The 25894-nt window shown below is 46.7% G+C and overlaps 1 protein-coding gene across 4 annotated transcripts; it reads right to left on the bottom strand.

Moving 5' to 3' along the window:
* Positions 1–3259: 3259 nt before the first annotated feature.
* LRRC8A (leucine rich repeat containing 8 VRAC subunit A) lies at positions 3260–25029 on the bottom strand. Of its 4 annotated transcripts, none has more exons than XM_032200052.1 (4): positions 25010–25029; positions 22829–22954; positions 11780–13943; positions 3260–8867 (listed from the first exon to the last, which is right to left on the bottom strand). In XM_032200052.1, the coding sequence occupies exons 3-4, from the start codon at positions 13934–13936 to the stop codon at positions 8592–8594; spliced, it is 2433 nt and encodes an 810-aa protein (XP_032055943.1). In that variant the 5' UTR covers positions 13937–13943; positions 22829–22954; positions 25010–25029; the 3' UTR covers positions 3260–8591. The 4 variants fall into 4 exon arrangements, with proteins under 4 accessions (XP_032055943.1, XP_032055942.1, XP_032055944.1 ...); XM_032200051.1 differs by lacking the exon at positions 25010–25029 and adding an exon at positions 24244–24301; XM_032200053.1 differs by lacking the exon at positions 25010–25029 and adding an exon at positions 24137–24193 and having other exon boundaries at positions 22816–22954.
* Positions 25030–25894: the final 865 nt, after the last annotated feature.

The following is a 25894-nucleotide window of genomic DNA, read 5'->3' as shown; positions in this document are numbered from 1 at the left end:
CGCTCTGCCAGTAACCCCTGCCTCATCTGAAAGGGAACCCGGTGACCCAGGAGGTGCCAAACGCGAGCCAGAAAGGTGTCAAAGCTGGAGAGCTTTCAGCAGGGATCCAGCAAAATCCAGAGAATTCAGAGAACGTGTCAGCTCTTCTCATCCACAGCTGCTCTTCGGGGATTGCCACTTTCAGTTGCCTTATTTGCTCCGAGTGTGCATGTAAATAGGTGAAACAGAAGCACAGAGCACTTACCAAAGAGAGAAAATGCAATAAAGGGGAAAAAGAGCGGTAATTGGGTCTAAAAAATGAGGCAGAAAGGAGCGAGTACCAGCAGGCAGCCCAGCGGTGGCGCTCGCTGCCAGCGCATCCTTGGAGCCCCTGGGGAAGGTTTTGCGTTTTTGTTTTTTTTTTTTTTCCTTCTTTTTCCTCCGAAGAAAAACGCCTGGCTCCCTCGGGAAGCACCTCGAACATCCCTGCGGTAGCACTCCGAGAAGGGAAGGCAAAAAAAATAACATCACAGGGACGCTTTTATGCATCAGGCATCTAACAGAGGAAATATATAGGGAGTAAAAACGACTCCTGGGTAGGTGATTACTTCCAAACACTCATGCTAGCAATTTAAAATCCACTTTAATTAGATGCTGTTTGGAAAAAATCAAGTCCTCTACTCCATAAGGGAATCAAATCTGGATAAAAAAAATCCCTCTTCATCTCGTTTCTTTTTTTTTTTTCTTTTTTTTTTTTTATGAAAAGCAAATCAAGTGTTTTCACTACAGAACATCTCATTTTGAGCATTAACAAGCTTTCCTCCACACTCAACAGGATGAGTTTGATACTTAGAGCTAAATTTCACGGGAGAATTTAATTACAGGGCTATAAAGGTGGAGGGGAAACAACCTCCAGCATGGCAAAATTCAAAGAATAATCAGGTAGCTCCTCCCTCTTAGGAGAGTTTCTCCAGACAGCAAAGCTGAACTGTTCAAGAAAGCTGGGTAACCAGCAGGGAAAAGAAAATAAAAATAAAAACACCCTGCTGCAGCTATTGCCTGTAAGGCAATCTTACTAGGACCTACCCCTCCACTCATGAGTAGCCCTGCTTGGGAGGTAGCAATCCTGATAAATATTTAAAAAAAAAAAAAAAAAAAAAAAACTGCCATGCTGTTCCTCAATCCCTTGGTGTTACATGGGTCATTCACAACATCACTCGTCGTTCCCAGTAATGTAATTCAGCAATTTTACACATCATCTCCTCCACTCCCCGCATGACGCACACCCAGTGACTTCAGAAGTTGTTGGAGTTCGTGCACGCAGCAGGAAACCACAACTTTCCTGGTTTGTTTATGGAAAGTGCTGTAAACAAGCACCACGAGCTGCTGATCACAGCCCAGCGAGTGCACAAACAAGAGGCAACCACCCGAGTGACAGGAGCCTCAGGAGTCCTCCGGGCCTTTGCCATTGCAGCCGTGCTCCTATTTTGAGGCTCAGGAAGGCATTTTCAGCAAGAGGAAAACCACCACCCCTACGTAATGCCTAAAAGGAGGCAAAGAGGATGACGTAATCTTCGTAAATATCTCCTCTTCCAGTAAGTTTAAATAAGGAAGGTAGAAAAAAGGACAAAAGTGGGAAATGACCCCTCTTTCCTTCCCTTCCTCCCCCTCCGAGATCTCCGTGCAGGCTGTTAACACTTTCTCATGCCAGCTCTGCAAGAAAACTGCATTTCTGGCAAAAAAAAAAAAAAAAAAAAAAAAAAAAAAAAAAAAAAAAAAAAAAAAAAAAAAAAAAAAAAAGGCATTTCTGGCAAACTCCTGGGAGGCTGCCAGAGCCCAGCCCCTGCCTGCAAGACAGGTACAAGAGCAAGCAGCATGTGGATCTCTTCTCTCTCCTCAAGTCTTCAGTACGATCAGTGACGGAGTGTTTCATAAGAAACAAGGAGCACAGGAACAAATATAGTGTTAAAGTTATATGAAGTGGTCTATTAGTATACATTGAAGGTGGCATTGATACAGGACTACTACTCTTTTCCCTCCATTGACAGTCCCCACTTCTCTCAAGTTCCCAGAAGCCTCAGGAACGGAGGAATTTTCCATCAAGAGAATTTTTGGTCATCCACAGGTACAAGCAGGATACTTTCGTTCTGCAAAAATCAGTAGGTAAAAAGCTTATGGTGTGGCAGGGCTAGAGAGGTGTACCTGAACAAAGCTACCAGAGCTCCAACTACCTCCACTGCATCCCCACTCTATAGTGAGCTACAGAGAAAGTTTGGAATTTGGGAAATTATCTGGATTAAAAGTGCTTTTTCTAGCAAATACATCAGTTTTTACCTTTGGGCTCTTTCCCCATCTCTTTAATAGAGCCTCCCAGGAATCCAGCAAGCATCAGGTCTCTGATGGCACCTTCCATTCATTCCTTTTGCTCAACTATTCAGAGTTGGCAAACGCTTGCCAAAAGCAGCGTCATTCCTAGAGGGCCTTAGATGACGAGAGGCATTTTGTCCTCTCCTTCTTTAGTTCCATCCTAATGACATTTCTTTAAAACTCAATGCCAATAAGTGGCATTACAGACTTGCACCCTTCACAGCCTGCTGAAGTGTGTCTAATGGCACTGTGGTCAAGCAGCCTTGGACAGAGGAAGAAAGGGAAGACAAAAGACAAGAAGCACCTTTCTGCGCAATAAACGAGCTGCACAGAAACTAAAGCTGCCTTTGAAAGTCACAGGCTGATTCTCTGTAACACATCGTGAAGATGCTCAATTAGGAGAGGTTACCTGCCAGCATTTCCCAGTTGAAAGGAAGAAAGGTAGTGCGTGGGGTAGGCAGACAGCTAGGAAACACAGACTGTTTGTTACCAGTAGCTGGCTGAAGGCACCATTTCTATGGCAACTGCAAGTTTACTCCATTCACTTCAGTGCCTACCTTTCTCCTGAGGAAGGAGAGCACAAGATGCATTCTGAAAACCCAAGTTTCTACAGGTGCAAGCAGACGATCCTCCAACAATCTGTATTTGGCAATGTAAATTGTTTCAGACATTTCTTAAAGTGATGGTGAAACATGTAAAGCAGTCCAGGCTTGCCACTGAGCAGAATCTTTCACTGCACATCTTTCTTATTCATAAAGTGCTGTAATCCACAGGAGCTCAAGCAATGAGTAAAAAAATAATAATTCTACACAATAGCTAGAATTATTAATATCTGTCTTCTGAAGAGTGAGATCGTCAGAGACTAAGTGCCTTTGCATACAGGAAACCAAAGAAAACAGACATAAAAGGAAAATGCAAATTAAAAATTAATTTTTTTATTCTGTTAAAGTGTCCAGTCTTACAAGTCTTTCCGAGAAAACAATAGCAGCCTTCAGTGCTTAAGGTGGAGGTGCTGTTGATCAGCTGCCCAAACAATCCCACGTACAAAGTGAATGTCATGATTCTGAAATGTTACACCAAGTTGCAGGTCTCAGATGCCAAACCACAACCCTGCAAGCACATCTACAAAATGGGAGTGAGCAATGTTTAAGCCATGAGTAGCGTCTTACTTAAATGGATGCGTTTGTCAGCTTTAAAAGTGACTCAGGCCAATTAGCCCCCTTCTCATTAAGTTGAAAAATTTTCCCCATTGTTCAATAAGCTTCCTTTAAAGGAGACAGAGAGAGGAATGGAAGGGTATTTCCAGAAATCCCAAATTAAGCCTTTCTTTGTGCAATTTCACATAAAGTTCATCTTAGTCATTAGAGTCCATCAATTCAAGTGCAATTACTTTTGAAAAGGGATTTCAGACAAAACTTCTGATGGATTTTACGCTTCCAAAGCAGTTAATATTAACCTGTCACTGCAGCTGGAGCAATGGAGAGAGAGAAAGGTTTGAGACCAACAGTACCTTTGTCCAATTCCAGTTCTGCTTCATGCACTGCCACAGTGCAGGTAGGACAAAATCCTTTCTGTTTTGGCACGTGCTTATTAAGACTACAGGATCTGCTGTGTTGCCAAACAGCAATAAAAAAAAAAAAGATGCAATGAGGAGGAAAAAAACTCAAAGTGAAACTGAGAGCTTTAGTATTCAGCACTGACACAGCCTTACCTTTGGTAGCATTTCAGAGTAGATGGTGCTACTGTTTATGGTATGACAAGATTGTTCTTCAATGAGAAAAGTCATGCCGGCACTTAAATCTTTCCATGCTCTCCACATTTGAAAGGAAATGAATCAGAGGGAAGAGCTGGCTTCAGGCAGAGACAATTGCAAATACTCTAGAAGAAGCAAGTGCCTCAGTGGAGCAGTTACCTTAATGTCTGGAGAAGGCACAGCTCCCAGTGAAAAAACTATTCCTCCCCTGAAGGGCTGAAGAAAAAAATCCAGAGAATTCAAACCATGCGAGTCCCTTTCCAAAGAGGAAAAAAGGTAAAGGAAGGGAAACGATGTCACAGCTGTTGAATCAACAACATTCAAGCCTTTTTTCCTCCCCATACACAACATCCCCTGAAAAGGATGCGATGTTGTTCTGAAATTCCTAGAATTGTTTCTTAGAGCAAAAAGAAGAGGACCCTCGGTGTGGTTCAGCCACAGAAAGCCACTTAATACTATTTATGGTAATGAACACCAAGATCTTGCTTTAATTAAAATGAAGCGAGCTAAATGGAGTGTATAAATGGTAATAAGAAAAATAAAAAATGAGGTAGGACATTCTCTGGAAGTGACAATTAATACCAAAGAACACCACATCATGAAAGATACCAGTAACAGCTTGTATTGGGCTTCTGTTTAACCATTCAGACCAGCAGAGGACATTAATTGCAGCTGCTGAATTAGCTAGGGACCAAAGAGTAAATTCAGAAATCTTAAAGAAAAGCTTCAACTAACATTCCAGTGCATAGTTTGAGATACAGCAAGTTTTAACATATTTAATAGGTTTGGTATCCCTTGCCTTACAGTTAGTTTAAAAAAATCGGTTGCAACTTACTACTTTTTGGGGTATTTAGCAGGAAAGGTAGAATTCCATTTTACTAACCTTCAGTCCTAGCATGGGATGATCATGCTTGTGATCAACAGGGGCTCCAAGAACTCATTCAGCTCAGCAGCGCTATTAAGGAAACAGTTTTAATTCAAGTTGCTTTTATAGTTTAGCAGCTAATAAATCTGTTTTGCCATTAACTAGAGTGCTTTGAAAAGACAGGCCAGGAAAACAAGACGCTGACCTGTTGATTGTCTGCTTCAGTTGAACTTCTTTCTGAACATACAGATCTGTGTCAGAAAAAGCTAAGCTTCAGGCTGACAGACTTGAAAGAATATCCACTGACCGAATGCTTGCAAATGAGGAGGGATTGTTGACGTAAGCTCATCCCTCAAACTGAGTGATCCAGGCTGGTATGGGAAGTGGACTGACTCACTGCGCTGTTGGTTGAGTTTTGCTGGAGTCCTAAGCAGCAAACATGTTCAGGACCTCGTGGTTTAGACCCTATCCTTGAAGTTTTAAAGCTTCTTCCATTTCATCATTGGAAACTGATACTCTGGAACCAGTATCTAGTTCATGGAAGACCAAAAAGCACATGTCAGGAGCAGATAAATAATGTCATCTTCCAGAAAGGCGATTTGTTTTCGTGCCACCTGTGTTTGTGGTACAGGAACTTATCAGACTGCTTATTCCAATTTTGCCACCCAGGAATCTATCTCAAGCCCTAGCAGCCATGATTGAAAAATTGAGCTTGGAATATCGAAATAGGAGCCAAAAGCTAGTGTTCCCATGCATGATCAATACTGGCCTATCTTAAAAGTTGCTTTGTAGACCTCAGGCATAGGACGGTCTACTCAGCAAGCAGCAGCATAGCTCTGTTATTTGATAGAAGTTAGAGATTCTCGCTTCTAGCAGAATATTGCCCACTTCTCCAATGAGTTCAGCACTGACATACGCAGTTCAGGAGACTTACAAGCTTCTAGAAGCACTGCAGCACATAAGCAGGGGCTGCTTATAGAAAATTCTAGCCTAGCTGCAGAGTTTAATTGCATAACTAGCATCGTCCCTAAAATCAAGAGTCAAAGCACTCATCTACGATGAGCTGGACACACAGGAGAAGTCTCTCTGCTCCCATAAGCTAGGTTAAAATTCTGCTCCTCTAAGCTAGGTTAAGACTCTGCCAGGTGCAATGCCTTTTCAGCCCTGCCTAGCCTAAAATGCACACGTTGTAAACCAATTACCCAATGGCCTTGAATACAATACAGAGTTCAAGCCTCTATTCAGTTACAATTGCTCTCCAGCACAATATTTTGGCACCAAATAAGGAAGAAAAAAAAGGCTTCCTTCACCCTCCAATACACCTTTCACCCTGCCCCTACAGCCACCACGAGGGACCGCCTGGAAAACAGCATTACCCTAGCCAAGCCTAAAGCCACTCCTGCCTTACTTAAGCAGCATTAAGCCCACCTCACAATTCCTTTCCCATCAATCCGAAACGCTCGCGTGAATGAGTCCAATCCAAGAGGCATTAACGCTTCTGAGCACCAGCGTCTGCCCCGATGCAGTGCATTTTGGAGTAGCTTCCTTCCCCCATTGCTTCAGCAGCGGCCCCAACCCTAACAGGATTTCGCCAGGCTAACCCTGTTACAAACAAGAAGAGCTTTTAGAGTGCCTTGCCTTCCAGATAAGGAGATTTAATTATTGTTGCTCCCCTGGACTGTTTAGACTTCTCATGATGAGCTAAGGGAGGCAGAATTTGCATCCTCCTTAAAAGCAGTTTTATAAACAGATTTCCTAGATTTTAATGTAGCTTTATTTAAGCGTCTGAACATCAACAAATCCAGAGCCCGTTTAACATTGTCCATGGTTTCGGCGTATTTAGTGTGCATATTTCATATCTTACATCTGATGAAGAAAGCCGTAGCGTGTGCCCTACTGCACCAACATCCAAGGGATCACCGGGATTTGCTAAAACCAGTGCTCTCGCTGGCCCTTTGCCAGGAACCGCTCTCAGAGCCAGCTGCAGCTTCCCCTTTCCATACACACGGGAGGCCTCCGAAACACTTGGTGCCTCAGCTTGCAGCACTCCACCTCGCAGACGACCTACCGGCTCGATGCAGGGTATTGCAACCGGGGCCTGCAAGTCCACGAGCCTCTCCTCTTCCTTCTGATGGAAAAGCGCAGACTTGGGGCGTACTGCAGGCACCCACCTTCACCACCCCGCCTCAGGGACACGATTAGCAGCAGCTATCGCGAGTTATCTACCTCTGCCAGCGCAGGGTTTCGTCAAACGATACCAAACAGGTCAGGCTCGTTTCAATAAAGGCTGCTCTGTCCCAGGGATTGAGAGCTCAGTCCACAGAGGGTTCTCAGGCTGCTCCTTAACAATGGGGGAACGAAACAGGAGGACAGGTTACTTTTCCAGCACCGAGTTCAGTTGGGAGTAGCCTCTTATGTAGCGCAAGAGGTGTAACAGGAACTGACAGCTGCTACAGCGAGCAGGGCAACGGGATAAAAAACCAAAATCAAGCAGGTTTGTAGTTTGTGCTCCTGAGGAACACTTGGCAACACATCTAACGACTTCATGGGGAGGGGGCAGAGGAAGAGTGAGCATTCCTCTTCACTATAAACACCATCAACCCTGGGAGAGACCTTGACACACCGGTCAGTTTTGCATTCGCATTTGCCACATGACAGAATACCAGGAATTTAAAAGCAGATTGAAAACTTTAAAAGCCAAATCCTGAAGTAACTCAGTGCTTCTGGGAGAAGGAATTAGACAGTCCAACCGCTCTTTATCCAGATCTTCTCCCGCTTACACTATAACCATCCATTTCAGACCAGGCTTAAGCTCTGGAATTATTTCAGTTAGTGCCTCCAACACCTCAGCTGGAGAAGGATGCTGTGTGATCTGCTCGTCAGCACAGGTGACTCGAAACAATTAAAATAGTGCAACCTCAAATGTGCAGACTGAGTTTTGGGGGAGGACCCATTCCTTCCCTAGGGGCAGAGGACAGCATGTCAAGTGCAAGAGGGAAATACAATTCGAAACAAAAGATGATCCTGCATCCAAGCTGATGTCTGAGATAAATTTACCCCCCCAAATCCTAATCCCAACATCTAGATAGAAATCAGCTGTGTCCTATCTTACCCCCTACTGCAGGGCCTCACTTACTGAATTGCTGAGCTGGAGGGAAACTGTACCAGGTGTCACAGAGATGGAGGTTCAGGAGGTTTCCTAGGCTCTTGATTCTTGCTTGCAGGACACTGGACACTCTCAGTCCCTGACACGTGTAATCCCCATTTGAGGCAGTGCAGCAATCCCCATGTTTCCTGTTCTCCTCCATTCAGAGGAGATTTCTTCTCACCAGCACCATCCACCTCACCCCATCTCCTGTTCAGAGGAGCAGCGACACCTCTTTTCCCACCGGCCCTCGCTCAGAAGCCATCTAACCTGCCTTGATCCTCATCCTGATCCCAAGCTTTCCCCATCCTGCATCTGAGGCAAGAAGCAGCCTCAGTCAGAGTCATGATTGTTCAGGGACTCCTTGGCTAGTCTGATAGTGATTGGAGAGGAGGAAGGGGAGGATCTGGGAAAAAGGGGACTGGAATGGCCTTGGGTTTCCTTCTAGCTGGTCAGAGGTTTTTCCCCCTTCTTTCAGGGGCTCAGGCTTGTTCTTTGTCTGCCCTCCACAGCCGCTCTTTGACTTCCAAGGGCAGCGTGTTGAACAAGTCCTCCTCCACCACCAGCCCGCTACGTTTCAGCAGAGGACACTCTCCCAGCTCCACCGGCAGGCACTCCAAGCGGTTCCCCCGCAGCTCGATCTGGGAGAGGTTTGTCAGCTCTCCAACCCGGGAGGGGAGGGACTGCAGCACATTGTTTCCCAGGTTCAAGGTTCTCAGCTTCCTGCACTGGAACAGCTCTGGTGGTAGACTCTCGATCTGAAGGGAAAAAAAAAATAAATAAATAAAACCACAATCAGAGGCAAAGTCACCAAACAGAACAAGCTCAAACAAGTGCACACAATGTTCCAGGCTTTACAGAGTTTTCAGTCATCCACTTCTCCCTCAGGTGAGCTCCTGCTTCGCACCACAAGGACTGTTCCTAAAGTAGGAGGCACCACACCGTAAGGCTTCCCACCACAGTTCTCCCACTGGTCTTTTCCAGCTCTTCTCGGAGCACTGCCCTGCCAGCAGGCCTCACAACTGTTTGGCACCTCCCAGCTTTGAGATCTTATTATATTAACTGCTGTAAACCAGATCGTTCTTCAGTCTTCGTGCTGTCCACTCCCATTATGTGCATGACACACTGGATTTTCATGCAGGCCCTTTCCATTTCCTGAAGCAGAAGCTACGTGGGTATAATTTAGAACTGCGAGTAGTCTTCCATCATTTCTGCAGGGCTTGGAAGTGTTGCAAGGACTTTCTAGGCTCCAAAGTGCATGGCTTTTTTTTTTTTTTTTTCTTTTTGAGGGGAGGGATTGGGGACAGTGACAGCGCTACAAAACATGAAGGTGGTGGTGGGAAAGCTAACAGTTGGTGGCTTCAAATAACTGATTTAATAAGACTTATTTCTATCAGCCCCAACCTCCTTCCAGAGGATTTCTAAGAAAATATAGCTAAGGTTTAACAAATACTAGGCCAGGAATTAAATGCACCAATTCAGTATTCTCTCCTTAAAGCCTCATCATGAAGACTTATTTGCCCTTAAGCACAGACATGCCTTTTTACAACTTGAATTATGCACGATACAGCTGAACTGGGCTGTAATCAGTTTTGAATGAGATTGAGTCCAACGAAAAGCCACAACAAGACCAATTAAACGCAGTTAAATTCAGCCAGTGCCATTGGTACTGTCAAGTGTTATGCAAACAGCAATGTGCAAGCAAATGCTCACAGACTCTTGAAAGTAATACAGTTATTTAAGGGACAAGGATTGGTTTAGGAAGGAAGCAGCGTGCTATAACATGGCCTGCTTCCCAGAACCCTACACTGGTACCAGCCAACTCCAGGAGTATTTATTTGCTAAGAAAGGACATTTGAGATAACTCCTGGCCTTGGGAAATGCCAGCCCACCAGCTCTTTTGTTTCTTGCTGTCACTGCTCCCCGTAAATAACCAGGCTGTCTGAGCCCCAGGGTAATTGTGGCACTGCCCAGGCACCTGCAAGGGATATAAGCAGCTTAGCTGCTGCACTGGGTCCTCACCACCTTCTGCTTCAGAACATGCTGGCACAACCACTGCTCCACCTTCCCTGCTGCATTAGTATTTTTGCAGAGAAAACAGGGTGGTGCCATATTCTGATGCAGAAAATGGAGCTGCCTCCAACTCCTTTTCCTCCAAGAGAAGCTCCACCCCGAGACTGCACTGCAGATTAACTCTCAGGAAGCTCTGGTTGTGAGATTGCCAGAAGACAAATGGGACAGAGTTAAGGGCAGCAGCTGAAGAGTTGTTAAAAACTTCCCCCTCTTTGCTTTACACCATCCTCAGAAGCTCCACGTACCAGCCACGCTCACCCTGAGAAAATATTTTAGCTTTTAACCTAACTTGAAGCAATGTGTGCATACCGTGAAGTTCAGAGCTTAAGCCATCCAGGCAAGCTGATGCACAGCCACCCAGGCCACAAGTGCTGGGAAAAAAATGAGTGAGCAGCTATTGAACTGGGACAGTCGAGTGGCTGCTGCTTGCTGTTACTCCTCAGGGGTGCAAGCAGGCTTGAACCTTCAAATATTGACCTGAAAAAGCTGGCTGGAGTTTTAGAAACCCTGCATCGTACTGAACTGAGTTAGAAATTAAAAACTTAATCTGGGAATGTTTGCCTTGCAAAAGTCACCCAGTCCTGGAGCTGCTGCGTTTGCTTCTCTCAGAGAAGGTGACAGCGTTCGGTTATGGAGACATCTCACCAGTAAGGGTCTCAATCTATGGCAGTGAGACCAGGACGGTTCTACTGCACGCTCACTGAGAAGCCAGCAGCCACTCAGTCTGCCTGCACTTTGTGCAGTTCTGTTGCAGCCTTCTGCATGGCAAACTTCAGCAAACAGAGTGAAGGAAGGCCTCAACAAGTCCTTCAGCTCAGCACAGCCCACGCACTCACAGGTTGATCTTTGTGCTACCTGGCAAGTGGAGGGTCCTTCATCCCAAACGCAGAACAAAGATGCAAGAAAGCCCATGGGTACACTTGGCTTTAAGCAATTAAACTTATTGCAACACAAGGGCATCATAGCACACAGCCACCCCTTCTAACCTGCCTTGCACTTGGACACCTAGGGCTCAGACTTCCCCTATGTGGAATTAGGCAAGAAGGCACGCAGCCACCAGCGTGAGGCACAGCGAGGTGCCACCACACCCCCTACCCTCAGGATCAAGTTCACTTTCACATCCAGCTGAACTGTAGAGTACTCCCCAGAAACAAGGAGTGCTACATGCAAAGTTACAAGCCACACACCCCCTAGATGGCTGCTGTCACAGTGTACACACGTGGCTTAAGGTGTGGTGCTAAATTAAGACTATTGTTTCTCAGACCTTCATTTTAAGCCCAAATCTGATGTCAGTCTAGAGAGTACAAGCTTCCAACTGCAGAGAAATAACTAAGACAGGATTTATGAAATAGCCTCCAACTGCCACTTAAAAGCAATTTCACTGGAAGATAAGAAACGATACAAAACAAGAGCTGTTCAAAGAAAGGCCCCTGGAGTTATTTGTCTTAGATAAAACCCTGAGAGGAACAAAAGCTTGAGAATTTAAACAGAACAGCAGTGCCAGGAGTATTTCACACACCAGGGTACCATGTTTAATTACAGGGACAAAAGAAGTAAGAGCTACTACTCAGGAATGCTCAGGTTCTCTCCCACTTACCCTGTTGGCTGTCACAGCCAGGTTCTGCAGATTTTGGAGGAGTCCTATGTCTGGCGGTATGAAAGTCAAGTTGTTGTGGCTGAGATCCAAATACCGAAGTTTTCGGCAATAGAAGAGCTGGGTAGGGATCTTCTCGATCTTGTTCCGATTCAGGTAAAGGCGCTCCAAGTTGGTGAGGTTGCCTATTTGCATGGGGATGTAGGCAATGTGGTTGTACCACAATTTAAGGCAAGTGAGACGATGTAAGTGCTGGAAGCTGATGATTTCCTCAATGGTCTTGAGGTTATTGTCCTTCAGGTCTATCTCCTGCAGATTGTGGAGGCTAAAGATGGAGTGAGGAATGCGTTCTAAGTCACACCGGATCAGCTCCAGCTCTGTCAGGTTGACCATCTTCTTAAGGCTGTTGAGAACAATGAGCTTGGTGCCCTCGTTGTTGATGGAAAGCTTCTGAAGATGCACGCCAACATCCGTCACCACCTGTGGCAGCTTGGTGAGGTTACTCTTCAACCTCAACACCTTCAGCCTCTTCAGCTCCCTCAGGCCATCTATTACGATGTACCGGTTGTTCTCAGCGCTCAGATTCCCCGTCAGATGAAGCTCCTCTAGCGTCTTCAGGCTGTAAATCCAAAGAGGAATCTCCTTGATGTCTGTGAACTTGATGTGCAGAGACTTCAAGTTCTCCCTCAGGAAGGCAAGGGCTGGAGCCTCAATTTTGGCAGCGGTGTGGTAGAGCCATAGTTCCTTAAGGCTGGTGAGCTGGGCGATGCTTGGGGGAATAGTGACATCAGGGATGAGCTCCAGCTTCAAGACCTCCAGCTCAATGAGGTCAAAAACCGTGTCGGGAATGCCACTCAACATGAAGAGATGTAGTTCCAGCTTGTCCTGGGAGTTCTTGGTGATCCTCTGGCGCAGCTTCTCCAGAGTCCACTCGTTGTTGAGGTTCAGCTGCCGCAGTTTGTTCTCACTCACCTCCGACAGAAAGACAGCGAAGCGCTTTGAGTACAGGGGGTCATACTGGTCAATCAGGTGGAGCATAAAAGCAAAGTCATTTTTCACGTCAGGAATGTCGCTGTAGCTGCTCTCCTCCCGGATAGACTCGAAGGAGTACTTCTTGAGCGATCGCCTCAGCATCCACCAGAGCGTGTACATGCAGATCAAGCCATAGACTATCACCAAACTGATGTAGAAAGACGCCAAGATTTTGAAAAGCGTGGCCAAAGGATGAGCACAGCGGTACATCCTGTAGCCGGTCAAGCTCTCAATGTCCACTTTACAGTCAACGTCAAACGTTATGTTGTTGACATAGTAAACGGTATAGCAGATGATCAGGATGAACTTGATTACTTTGATGATGGTCTGCCTCATGTAGAGGCGGTACACGATATCTCCCTCTTCCACGTGCGTTCGGAACTTTTTCACTTTTTCAAAGAGTGCTTTGGCCTGCTCACCTTCCTTTTTGTCTAAGACTCCCGTCTCAGACCGGTCCACGATCCCTTGCTCGATTCGAGACTTTGTTCTCTGCAGCATGGGAACGGTGGCTTCCACATCCTCACTGACTGTGGAGGATTTCTTGTCCATGGAGCCATTCATTTTCCCAAACGCTGGCTTGGTATCACTCTCTTCCACCACCGTCTCGGATAATGCCCTCGTTGTCCACGGAGAGTCAAAACATTTAAGCAAAATAGACACAAAGTGCTCCAGCTTGGAGCTGGTCCGTGGGAATTTGAACCAGAAGTTGCTACAAGCCAGGAAGATGAGAGTATGCAGCAGCACCAGATAAGGAAAATACTTGGCAAACCAGTGAAGGCGGTTTTCATAACACACCGCGTCCACGTAGTTATACTGGTGCCGGTCCAAATCATACCGGATCCCCGTCGGCCCCGTATCAGCAGAGGGAACAAGACTGGAGTTATAGTAGGTGCGCTCCGGGGCTGCGGCTGTCCAGCCTCTGACAGAGTCATTGCAGGAGTCTTTGGTAACCCATTTACAGGGCAAACAAATCATTTTGTCCTGGGTGACCTGAAGTGTCCCTCCAAACACTGCGATCATCAGCATTACTATGGAAATGTAGTCCGTGAAGACGTCCCACCATGGCTTCAGGATGCGGTACGCTGGCTGCGTGTCAGCAAAGTATCGCAATTCAGTGACTGGAATCATGATTCACCTGGAAGGAAAACACAGGCAGGCATTACTAACCTCACCTCTTTTGTTCTGCTTCTCTAGAGGGTATCAGGAAACCTCACGTTTTAAGTGCTGGCACAGCAAGAGTGGAATTATTTGAGTCCCTGTTTCAAGTCACTCAGACACCAGTAAATGAAGCTACCTCTGAGTAATTTGCTGCAGCTGAGGCTGTGAATTTATTTTGTTTTCCCTGACAAATGAGCTGTCACAAGCCATCAGAACTGATACTTGTCATTAGGAGTCTGCGGTTAAGAAATTCACACCTACAGCAAGCTCCCGGGAGCAGCCTAAACTACGCTGCCAGAGCAGGATCTGAGAGCTCACAGTTTTATCTGGGGATTTTATTTCAGGATGAAGGAATTTGCCAGTATTGTTAGGAGAGAAAACCCCCACACACAGCATAGCAGTCATGAGTCTGTTACTCTTTAACAGAGCTAATAGTTCTGCACTGCATGACTCAAACAGCATTATAGTTATACTTCCTAGAACCACTTGACAGATACAACTCAACACATTTAATCAATAAATCTGGAAAAGAGAACAAAGTTGCCCGATTTTATGCCTTCTCCTTCCACATAAGTTGTGGCTTTCCCCTTTCCATCAATTCCCCAAGGAAAAATTAATTACCTGCCCTCTGATAGATTCATTACTGAAATCCTGTAAAAGCTGCTCTGTCTTATTCACTTCAGAAGTATAGGAAGGGGGCGACATACTTAAATACAAACTCACTTCCTTGAGCAACCACTCCCACCCACAGTTCATCTCAGCTGGGATTTAAGTGTCACAAAGGAAACCAAAAGGTTCTGGGAAGCGGGGACCTTGTGGCAGTGCTCGTTCTGTCCTTCAGACTTCCAGAAGGAACTTCAAACACATTCTTCCTCAAGCCACAGAAAACCCAGAAGCCTGACCGACTCATGGAACTGCAAGCTCAGAAACTTTCCACGTATCTGATGAATGATTGGCACAAACGAAGTTCACGAAATCGTTGTACCTTGTTCTCATGGCGAGCAGTGCTATCACATCACACTTGCTGGCAAAGTTCAGCAGCAGAAGCACAAAGCTCTCGGTCATTTTGAGACTCCCATCAACTCAGCCGGAACGGAGGAAGACCAAAGGTTCGAGCACGTTTCCTTGTAACACTCAGACACGGTCCTGACAAGCCCCTGGGGGCTGCAGGCTCAGCAGTGGGTTTTTATATAGCACTGGCTAGTCAGCGTGCCCACACCATCTGCTTTGGTGGAGCTGAAGTTTGTATTTAAAATTAACTTCCAGCACAGAACTGCTAAGGAAGCCCCTCCTAATGGGAGCTCCAGAAGCACCACACGCCCTAGGGACACTGAATACAGAATGCTGTTCCCTGGTTTGCCACTTGCAACAATAAACAAACAGCAGAAAACCAACATAGTGAGGCTGGGGTAACCCTAGATAGTTTTTTTTTTTTTTTTTTAAGGAGGGAACGTTGGAAGAAAGCAGCAATGTCTGTTTTGGAAGTTCACTAAGACAAGGTACAACAGCACATCTATGAATTTACCAACCAGTAAACTCACACGATCGCAAACCAGTCAAGCTTCTGGGTTTTCTTCGCCTTGTGGAAGAATGGGTTTGAAGCTCCTCCTGCAAGTCTGAAGATTACACACTGACAGGGACGAGCAGGCGAAACTGAACAGCCGGAATAAGAGGGCTGACCAGGAATGCAGAGCCCCCCTTGAGTCTTGTTGCTAGCATGCTGCAAGGCCTGGGAAAGGCATTTCAGCGGTGCCTCAGCTTCCTTCCCTGCATACATCCATCACAAGGAGAGCCCAGATGTGCTGGAGAGTTTCTGTCGTGATTCCTTCCAAACTACATCTAAGAAGTAACAGATGCTGCTGCACCACTCGTTGCTCTCCCATAGGGCTGCGTAGGATCCCATCCCTCTTTTCCTTACAGCAATGTGCAGTGAGGACAGTGATGCTGTTTGTTAAACAACTGTTCCCTGCTGAAACAACTCCTTACTCCGGCCCTACACCAAGAAAAAAAAAAAAAAAACACAAAACACAAAAACAAAGCAATTCTCTTGCCTAGGTACAACTTGTCCCCAAAGATCCTTTCATTTTCCTTCCTGTGCTTCACTACTCTTGGTAGAGAGGCTTCTGTAGAAATTGGTAGGTCATTCACAGCTGTCCCTGGCAGGGTTATGAAATAGGGAAGAGGCCTCTTCAGGAACCAGTCTCATGGTGAAGGCATTTCCAGATTGAGCTGTAGAGCTGGGCTGCTAGTTCTGGTCAATCCAGGAAACACTTAACTACTTCTTGCAACAGTCTGACTGTGTTTACTTTGATTTGTACCTCCAGACAGCTGGGAAGGAAAGCAGCAAGCAATTAGGGCAGCAGGCTCCCTAATTCTATTTACCAGTCACATGGGGTAGGAAATCTGCCTTTACGTTGTGCAGTTCCAAGGCAGCTCACAAGTCATCTCTTCCGATGTCCCATAGCAGTCCATTACCGCTCAGCATCAGCGATTAAACCCTGACACAGTGGAGCAGGAAATCCCCTGCCCTCCAGTAACAATGATAGGGTCACTGGAGGAAGAAAAAGACATTCATAGCCAGTCCCCACTCCTCCTGGCAGTGGCAAAAGCCCTGTTCAAATCCCAGATGAGCAGCAATAAAACAAGGGATCACTTCACAGAAGCTGGAGTTTCCCGTGTCTTATCTTATCTTACAGCATCTGCAGCGAAAGGGAGAAGTGACCACCAAAAACTGGAGAAAGCAGGAGGAAAAGCTGCGTCCCTCCTCGCACAGCTTTCCCACGTACGCAATCCAGTTCCAGTTCCTGAAAGGCCGATGAGTGTTCTGCATCGAGATGCGAGTGTTGTCTTTATTTTGTAGTCATCCATTTTGTAATCGCCTCAGAACACGATTCGTGTTGCAACACTCCCTCCTGGACGGGGGCAGGCAGTTTCACGTCAGGTTCTCAGGGGCCACCTCTGCCACTTGATGCTCCCCTGCACCATAGGATTCTTCCCAGGGACACCGAGGGTCCGACCACCACACAGAAACGAAGCAGGTGGCTGAAACCCAGACTCTCACCAAGTACACGGGCAGCAGGATAGTGATTTAGGAGGATATTGTTCTGGTTTAAGACTAGGAACAATCCTCATATGAAAACAGCTAGCCAAAACAAAAGTTACCACCCTCATGACCAAAACCAGACCGAGCTCCTTAAGAACAGCAAGAAAACTGCAGAGATCTCAAGCCTCTGCTCTTTAGGAACTGAACCCCAGCGTGCTTTGTCAGCAGGAAAGTGTTTCTTGAGAAAAAAGCGCCATTCTCTAAGTCACTTGGGTCACGGAGCCTCACTGAGGGCTGAGCACGAACACAGGAGCTGAGTGGGATGGGCAGAGGGAGCTGTGTGAGCAGTTTGCTGCGGAGGGCAACCCAAAGACCAGATCATGAAACTTCAGCCTGCGTGCTGTGTAGCTGGAGACATGCAAGATAGTCACAGCGGTTTTCATGGTGCTTCAGAGTGCCACCAACTTCAGCGTGTAGACTACAAGAGTTTATGGGCAGGAACAGCCTTAAACTGGGAAAGAAGTGCTGTACCTGAGCAGGCTGGGTGAGGAAATTTGAGCTCAGGTCGCAGACCTTTTCAGCTGGAGCTCAGGAACAGGGGATCTGCTCCAAACGGAGTTACCTCCACCACACGGAGGGCTGATACCAAGATTTTGAAAGAGTGATTTCTTCAGGTTTTAAGGTTGATTTCAAACCTGCATGAGCCAATGGGTAGGAACGTCTGTGCTGCAAGCCATGAAGACTTATCAGAAGCAAAAGGAAGCTTTCAAAAGGTATAATTAAATAGGCAGGTTTTAGGTATTGCACACTGAGAAATAAATCTGTGTGTATCTGTCTCAAAGGTGCTTCAGCTTTCACATTCCACAGCACTCTACTAGCTACCACAGTTTCGTGAGCAGTTCCTCCCCCAGTTAAGAAATGACTTCACCTTCGAGGGTTCCAGCTGCACCAAAGCAGTGCTGCTTCGAGCACCACAATTTGGAGCCAGGCTGGAACACCCCAGAGCAGCAGCAGCAACATCCGAGACCACACAGGGAGAGAGACCTGCATGCTAAAGCCTCCCTCACACAGCAGGATTACGATGTATCCTGCCATCCAGCCCACAAACACACTCCTGAAGTCTCTGCAATGCACACAATTCCCCATTTGGATACTACATCTCTCTCCAGTGCCTGCAGATTTACCTGGATCCAAGTTTGCACCCCACTTCTCCTCTCACCACGCAGCCTCAGAAAGAAGGGCAGAGCCTACTCCATCTGAACAAACCCCGTTCGTGTGCCATCCCCACATCAGCTGCTGGGCACCGACCCACCACGTACGGCGTTGGTGCTGAACAGGCCGAGACAACAGAAGAAAAGGGAGTTCCAGGCTTACATAACAGCCTGCCAAAACTACCCAGATTTCAACCAACCATAAGCATCACCGAGTACTAATCCCGTGTTTTACTAGACACACCTGGAGGAGAAAGATAATCACTCATCTTAGAAGAACAGGGACTTTCTGAGTGCACCACACCTAAAGAGTGGAATCATTCAGAAACAAGATTAAACGTATCCAGCTGACAATGTATCCAGCTCATATAGCAGCACCAACCTTACCCAGTAAGTCAGACTAACAGAGCCAGGAGCATGAATCCTTTCCACAAGCCTCAGGACCCCTGTGATATTTAACAAATACAAAGAAGAAATAGAGCAACTGCTGCAGAAGCATGAGTATCCTCTCCTTTGGATGATTTCTCTATCAAAAAAAAAAAAAACAACAAAAAACCAACCACAATCTACACAAGTGGAGATGGACTTACTGTAGACAGGCACGTGGCTGAGCTGTGCTTTAAATTCCTGCCTGCAGCTGCTGACCTTATCCAGTTAGGGACAAAGTGAACAGGAACATTACTCTTCAGTTTCTCCGGCTAGTTTGTCAGCTTGACTCATCATTTGCTGAATACTTTATCCAGCCTCCTCTTCTTTCCGCTGGCCATTCTGTTACTAAAGGAGATACCGGCAGAACAGGACTACATGCAAGACCTCATGACGTGCCCCCCCAATAATTTCCTGAGTTTCCATCCCTTACTTCCAGGTCCTCCCTGAAATCAGGGAAGTCCTTACCTTCAGTGGGAGGCAGCTTCCCAGTGAGGCAATTTCAGAACACAAACCTGGATGGGCAGACAGGGATGTCCTGTATGTCGGCCACCTGCAATTCTTCCGTTTGTACTACACATTCTTAATTCTCAGGGGCCTTATTTCTAGGACTCGCGCTGCAAAGCAGCAGTCGAGCACTGCTGACAGTTTCTTACCTATCAGAAGCCCAGAGAACCAGGGAGTTGTTCATCTGCTGACAGCATCAGAGGTAGATAAGGGAAAGAAAAAACACTGATGCTCCTAAGACTATAGCCCTGATCATTGACGAGCTACAACATGTTGCAATAAGCTTTCAACACAGCACAGCTTCCTTCACCAGCATGCTGCCACCTGAAATGCTAAAGGAGGGCAGGACACAGAGCTCTTTGTTCAAACACTGGGAAACGCAAAGAGCTTTGCAAGTCAGAAATGGGAATGGCAATTTGTGTCCCCTCCCCCATGTTTTCTTTTAATTCCGACTCTAATAAAAAGGGAAGGCTAAAACAGAGCTGCTTTCATGCACCCCTCAGAAAACCTTCCAAGCACAGGGACAGCCATGTGATAACTGGAAAAGTCCAAGCCGTGAGATGAAGTAAGTCTCGAGTTATTTTGTCCTTCACTGTTTACAGAAGTAAACAGCAAGGAAGCCAGATGCCAGAGTCTGGAACAAACCATGACCCTTACAATTGGTCCTTTCTGCAGAAAAAAAAAACACAACTCCTATGGAACAAAACTTCCAAGCAAGAAAAGCAAACATGAAATTCAAAGGATCGTGTGCGTACCATTCAGACTAGCAGGTAGAAGAGTGGAACAGCAGCTGCCAGCACTTACATTCTTCACTTGGAACAGCCAAACTCGATGCTGAGAAAAGTAAGGAGGGTTTCACACCACCATCCACCAGCCTGTATGCAGCATGCAGCCCCACCCAAGCCAATGGATACAGAAGGATTAAACAAATTAGCTGGGTAACACCTTTTTCCTTATTTATTTCATGAACTTCAGTAAAATAGCCCACCTGCACTACAATCTTCACAGCAACCTCTTAATCGACTCTGCCTGCCAGATGCAGGACTGCCCTTCTTTTCCTAAGCCCAGTGCAACAGCTCCTGTTTACGGCACACAGGCAAGCCTGTCCTAACAAGCACACGGAAGAACATCTGCACCATCAGACCTGGGTTGGCCTGCCCCATTTGCTGCCTTTTGAGAGCGTTCTGCCCCAGCTGCAGGGAAGTGAGCATTCTCTGGAGTTACCTGTATCACCAACGCTCGGCCCAGGGGTGTCAGGGGGATACAGCTGTGGGAACAGCAGCGCTGTCAGATGCCTTGCTCCAGTGATGTGAACCAGAGAAAAGTGCCTGTGTCAGCTCACGCATTATGAATGTACAGGGGCACAGGCTTGCTGTCCAAAATTAATTTTCTCTCTGCCATAGAAAAGATGCTTCAAGGACAGGGCACTGGAACTTGTCTCGGAAAAGTATAACAGCATTCTTCCCACAGGACACTGCAAAACAGCCCTGCATACTGACAAATGCAAGTGATTTTATTAATTGTTAGTAACTAAGATTAAAAAATAGCAACAGCGTTAACCTGGAACAACCAGACCAGCTTCAAGCAGCCCCTCAGTTTCAGCAAAAGCCTACTCGGCATTTAATTCCAGCTTTGGAGACTGATACAAGAAGAGGTAAACAACTGTTTGCAGCTGAAGACAAATGGTGGGCAGAGCAGAGCTTTGACAGATCTAACAAGAGATTAAGAAATCAAGACACTAGATTCAAAGCAAGCAAAAACTCTTAAGCAAGGGGTAATCATAATTGATTGCTGACAGACTGACACAACACACACAAATCTATTAGCTTGGAAACAACTGTGGCAACACCCAACGAGATGAACCAAAGATGAAAGATGATTAGACAAGAGCAATGTAAGACACCAGCTATCAACACAATAATATTTACCCTCAGCCTGACAAAAGAAGAGGAGTATGTGCGTGTTTACCCACTTACCCCCAGCCCTACAAAACTTGCCTTCAGGACCATAAGGTTCAAGACACTGGCTGTGACTTCCAGCTCAGAACATTCTGACTGCATTATGTGAGAGATAAGGGACAGGCCATCTAACCTGCAATCACAGAGCTGCTAAAGCCACAAACCAAAAGCAGAACCTAGCAACTAGTCCAGTGCAGGGCTCTACTGCGCACAAAGGTAGGCTGTAGCTAAAGAAATTGGTTGCAAATTCGTCACAACAGAGCAGCTTTGTATTGCCAAGGTAATTTTACAGCAAACATTAACAATGCTTAGGGCAGGAGGAGGAAGCACTATTATGTCAGCAGGGAGGTCACGACTGAACAGCTTTTAGTTGCAGATGCAGTTTGATAGCAGCAAGGGGGCCATACGTAACCCAGCTGTATCGAGTGTATTTCAAGCTGCAATACAAAACACACATCTTATCTACAGTTTCAGGAGAAAGCAGCTTGGAAGATTTCAAGATGTCTTCAAACCACGTAGCCCGTTAAATGCCAGCTCAGTAGCAGTTTGAATATCCTAAGCTGAGGTTAGTTTTGAAAACATGTACTTGGGAAAAAAATGCAGGGAGGAGGCTTGTTGCACTGCAGAGCATGTTCAGAGTTGATCATTATCAGAACAATTGCTCTGCATCCCCTTACATTGAGGAGCCTCCACAAAATTCATAAGTCCTTCCCCTCCACGCTCCACTTGCTCCTCGTTTTCTGAGAGGCCAGAGAAGCTCAATTTAACACCGGAAGTGAGTTTTGCTTCCCTTTTAAATACCCCGCTGCACAAAATCCTTCTTTACAACGTGGGAGAACTACATGAAGGCTGTGATCAAGCCTGCTCTGATCACATAGCGGCAACACTAACTTACACAGTCAAGTTTTGTGATTAAAAAAAACCATCAGAGCACCACAAACCACGGAATATTTTTCTGAATGTCAGCAGCATTTAGCGAATGCTTAGAGTTGCTGCATTCCAGTAAATCATCACTGGAAGGCTTCAAGCACTCCACATGTCAAACATGGAAGCATTAGCTTTTAACACATGGCTTCTGGCATATCTTAAGGAATTATTTATGCACATCGTCTTTGAATAAAGTTAGGGTTTCCAAATACCATGAGAGGATCAGCACAAAAAAAAACAAAGCAGCCAACTGCCAGAACACTAAACAGAACACTCGATAAGTCCTAGGGATACTTCTTTTCTGGAAGCAGCATGCTGCACCTCTCAATTGCTCAGAACGACCGATCTGGACTGCATCTCTCATCTTGCAGACAAGCAGGCAATTCTGCAGCACCTTTCAATGCTGTCCTAGTGGAAAACCAAGGAGGCAGGGAGTTTCCTGCAACTAGTCCTTAATACAAGGAGTCTCCTGTATTAAGTCTCCTTAATACAAGGAGAAGTCGAGGTTTATGTGGCCAGGAGTTACATGTATGGGTGAATGTAACAGTTACATTCTGCTTTGGACAATGCTCAGTTCCTGTACTCATTCTTCATCTTCAAACTAAGCACTCACAGACTTAGTAAACACACCACTACACTCCCCACATCATCCTCCAATCCACCACCTTGTTCCTTGCTCTTTATCAGTGACCTCACCACCACCCTGTGCTTTGCAACTACATTTAAGTCACGTTCTAGTGAATTACTTTGTCTTTACCACGCCACTCAAGAGCTGACCTTAAACCCTTACCCTGCAGCTGGGTTCTGCTATCTGCACTTCAGTTCTCTGTGCTGGAAGTGGATGATGTTCCTGCGGGCTGGATCCTGAGCGGGTGCTGAAGCGTTGCATTCCCCACACGCCATGGGAACAGCTTCCCTGAAATTAAACAGAGATTATCAGCAAAGAGAGAATCAAGTTCATAGAGGGACCATGTTAAGACCCAAACTGGTTAAAAGGGATTAACCTCCTGGAAGAAAGGTCTAGATTTTTTTTACAGATGAGAAAAACAACTCACAGCTTTACTACCTACTTTCTAGTCTGACACATTCAAAATTACTTTAAACGTTACCAACAGGAATCTGAAGATGCAGCTCATTTCCCTTACAATTTTGGATTCAAGCAACTGCTCCCTTTCTTCTCGACACATATCTACCACCATTCACCTTAAATGCAGCAGCAGCTTAGCATCACCACCAAGAATTACAACAGCTGTTTTTTTCTTTGCTTCCTGCATGTCAGCACAGGGCATGGGAAAGCAGGCAAAGGAGTGACCCTAGGGCTTTGAGAGATCTCCCAAGCACCCAGCCATGGAGGACTGCAGAACTTCTGACAGCATTTTGTCAACAAGAGGTGAAAAAAAGCACCGGAAAAGGAAGATGCATCACTAAAAATAACAGGTGAAGATGCTCCGCTAAGAAGACATTCCTCCCGCTCCCCAAGCTGGCACTGGGGGTGGCAGATTTTGAAGTGGCCCACTCGTAATCAAAGCGGTTCTATTTCAGCCAGCCTGCCGCAGAGGAAAGCTTGAAAGGAGAGGACTCCCCGACCTGACCTTCCCTCCCCACGTCCCCTCGGGTGACAGCCTCAGCGCCACCCCCGGACCCCACTCACCCCCGCAGCGCCTCAACCCCACACCTGCCCTCCAAGCTACCACGTCACCCCACATTTTGTGAGGGAAAAAAAAAAAAAAATAAAGAATTTTTTTTTTTTTAAAGACAAAACACCCGCTTGGGAAGCAGCCAGAAATGAAGCCAAGCCAGCAGCCCCGACCCACCCCACCACCGGGGAAGGGAGGAAGGAGCCCGGACCTCGCTCCACACCCCTGGGGACCGCCAGCCCCGGCTCCCCCCCGGCTGTCAGGGCGGTGGCGGCGGGCACGGGGGGCGCCCCGTTACTCAGCACATCCTCCCCGCGCTCCGCCATCCCCTCACGGATCCCCCCCTCAGGCACCCCCGGACCCCGCCGTGCCCTGCCCGTCCCCTCACGGCTCCTGAGGGGGGCGCAGGGAGGGGACGCACCGCAGCCCCCCCTTCACCGTCGCCACCCGCCCGCACCCACCTGGCCCCGCCGTCCCGTCCCGTTCCCCTCCCTCTCTCCCTCACGCCGGCTCCGGCTCCTTTTGTTCGGCCCTGACCGCACCGCGGCCGCCCCACCCAGGAACTGACCTCACCCGCCCGGCATGGCGGCGGCCGCCGCTACTCAGGGGAGGAGGGCGCCGCCATCTTGGGAGCGGGCACGAAGGGCAGCGGCCGCCATCTTTACGCAGGGAGCGGAGGGGGTGTAATGAGGAGGAGGGGGGGAAGGTGAAGGCGTGGGCGCCATCTTGGTGCAGGGCAGGTGGCAAAATGGGGAGTCTTAAAGGGGCAGCCCCAACGCTCGCCTCACCCCCGGGCCTGTGGTGGACAGCTGTATTTTGGAGTCCCAGCCCTTTCTGTACAAAAATCCTGTATAAAAAGATTTACCTTTGCCTTACGGTTTATAGTGGATACAACCAGCATCAACATCAAGGCTATTTAATAAGAGAGCAAAAATATTTTAACATCGTTACCCAATCATTTAATCATCATTTACCACTCATTCCTCAAGAACCAACCTATGGAAAAAAATCTAAAGGGGAATGTTCTATGATTCTATGCTGAAAACCCCATTCTTCTCATCAAGAATCATAGAATCGTAAAGGTTGGAAAAGACCTTTAAGATCACCTGGTCCGTCCATTACCCTACTACCAGTGTCACCCACTAAACCCTGTCCCCAAGCACCATGTCCAACCTCTCCTTGAACACCCCCAGGGACGGTGACTCCACCACCTCCCTGGGCCACCCGTCCCAATGCCTGACTGCTCTTGCTGAGAAGAAATCGCTCCTCATTTCCAACCTGAACCTCCCCTGAAGCAACTTGAGGCCATTCCTTCTGGTCCTACCACTGGTTACCTGTGAGAAGAGGCCGACCTTGAGCTCCCCGCACCTTCCTTTCAGTTAGCTGTAGAGAGCAATAAGGTGTCCCCTGAGCCTCCTCCTCTCCAGTTCAGCAAACTAAGACCACTAAAAACACAGCATTTGTTTCCTCACTGTGGGAATAGGAATACTGCTGTGTGGTGAGGATACATCCACCAGCAGTTCTGTGGGGCCTGAAAAAAAGCAGGCTGATCCACTCATGATTATTTTCATTTGGCTGACTCATTAGAGGACGATGGGCAACATCATTTTTTAAAATATTCATAAAGGATAGTTCAAAGGCATTCATTATAATTTCATCAGTGTACAAAAAGCAGTTCTGAGTGGTTAAGTGCAGCCAATTTTAACTTGTATATACCAATGATTGCTATTGTAGTAAAATAAGCATATCTGTGGCTTTCTAGGAACATTATTGGTCTTAATATCTCTGTAGTCATGGGCACAGAACCTGCACCAAAGGAGCTTTGATCCTGCCAGAGGACAGGTTTGGAGACAATAACACAGGGCAAGGGCTAGATTTTTGGAAAATATGGCATTAAGAAGGATTGCTTATGTTTAGATGCACTTAAATCAAAATATGCTTTCTTCTTTATTTCAAGAGGAAATTAAGGTGAAGTCACACGTTACAGTTGAGCCAGTATAAAGGCCAAATCCTGTCAAAGAGGATGAGAGCTCATACTCCTGCCCATGTCCTCTTTCCCCCATTCCCTTCTGCTCTGGGCCCTGCCCAGGTCTCCACTTCATAGCTGTGTCTTTAACGCTCACACCCTGCCCTGGGCCTATTCAGCTCACGAACCTGACAGAAAACTGCCCATTTTTTTCTACCAGAATGGCTTTCTGCTGGTTTAGCATGTCTAGTGA

The sequence above is a fragment of the Aythya fuligula genome, chromosome 19 (genome assembly GCF_009819795.1).
Source record: "Aythya fuligula isolate bAytFul2 chromosome 19, bAytFul2.pri, whole genome shotgun sequence".
In the NCBI taxonomy this organism is placed as follows: Eukaryota; Metazoa; Chordata; class Aves; order Anseriformes; family Anatidae; genus Aythya; species Aythya fuligula.
This window is presented reverse-complemented; position numbering and strand designations above follow the sequence as displayed.

Excerpts from the sequence above, each read along its gene's own strand:
- LRRC8A (XM_032200052.1), bottom strand. The coding sequence starts at position 13,936 with ATGATTCCAGTCACTGAATTGCGATACTTTGCTGACACGCAGCCAGCG. Across the intron at positions 8,868-11,779 it reads TGGCTGTGACAGCCAACAGG|ATCGAGAGTCTACCACCAGA; the intron begins GTAAGTGGGAGA and ends TTTTCCCTTCAG.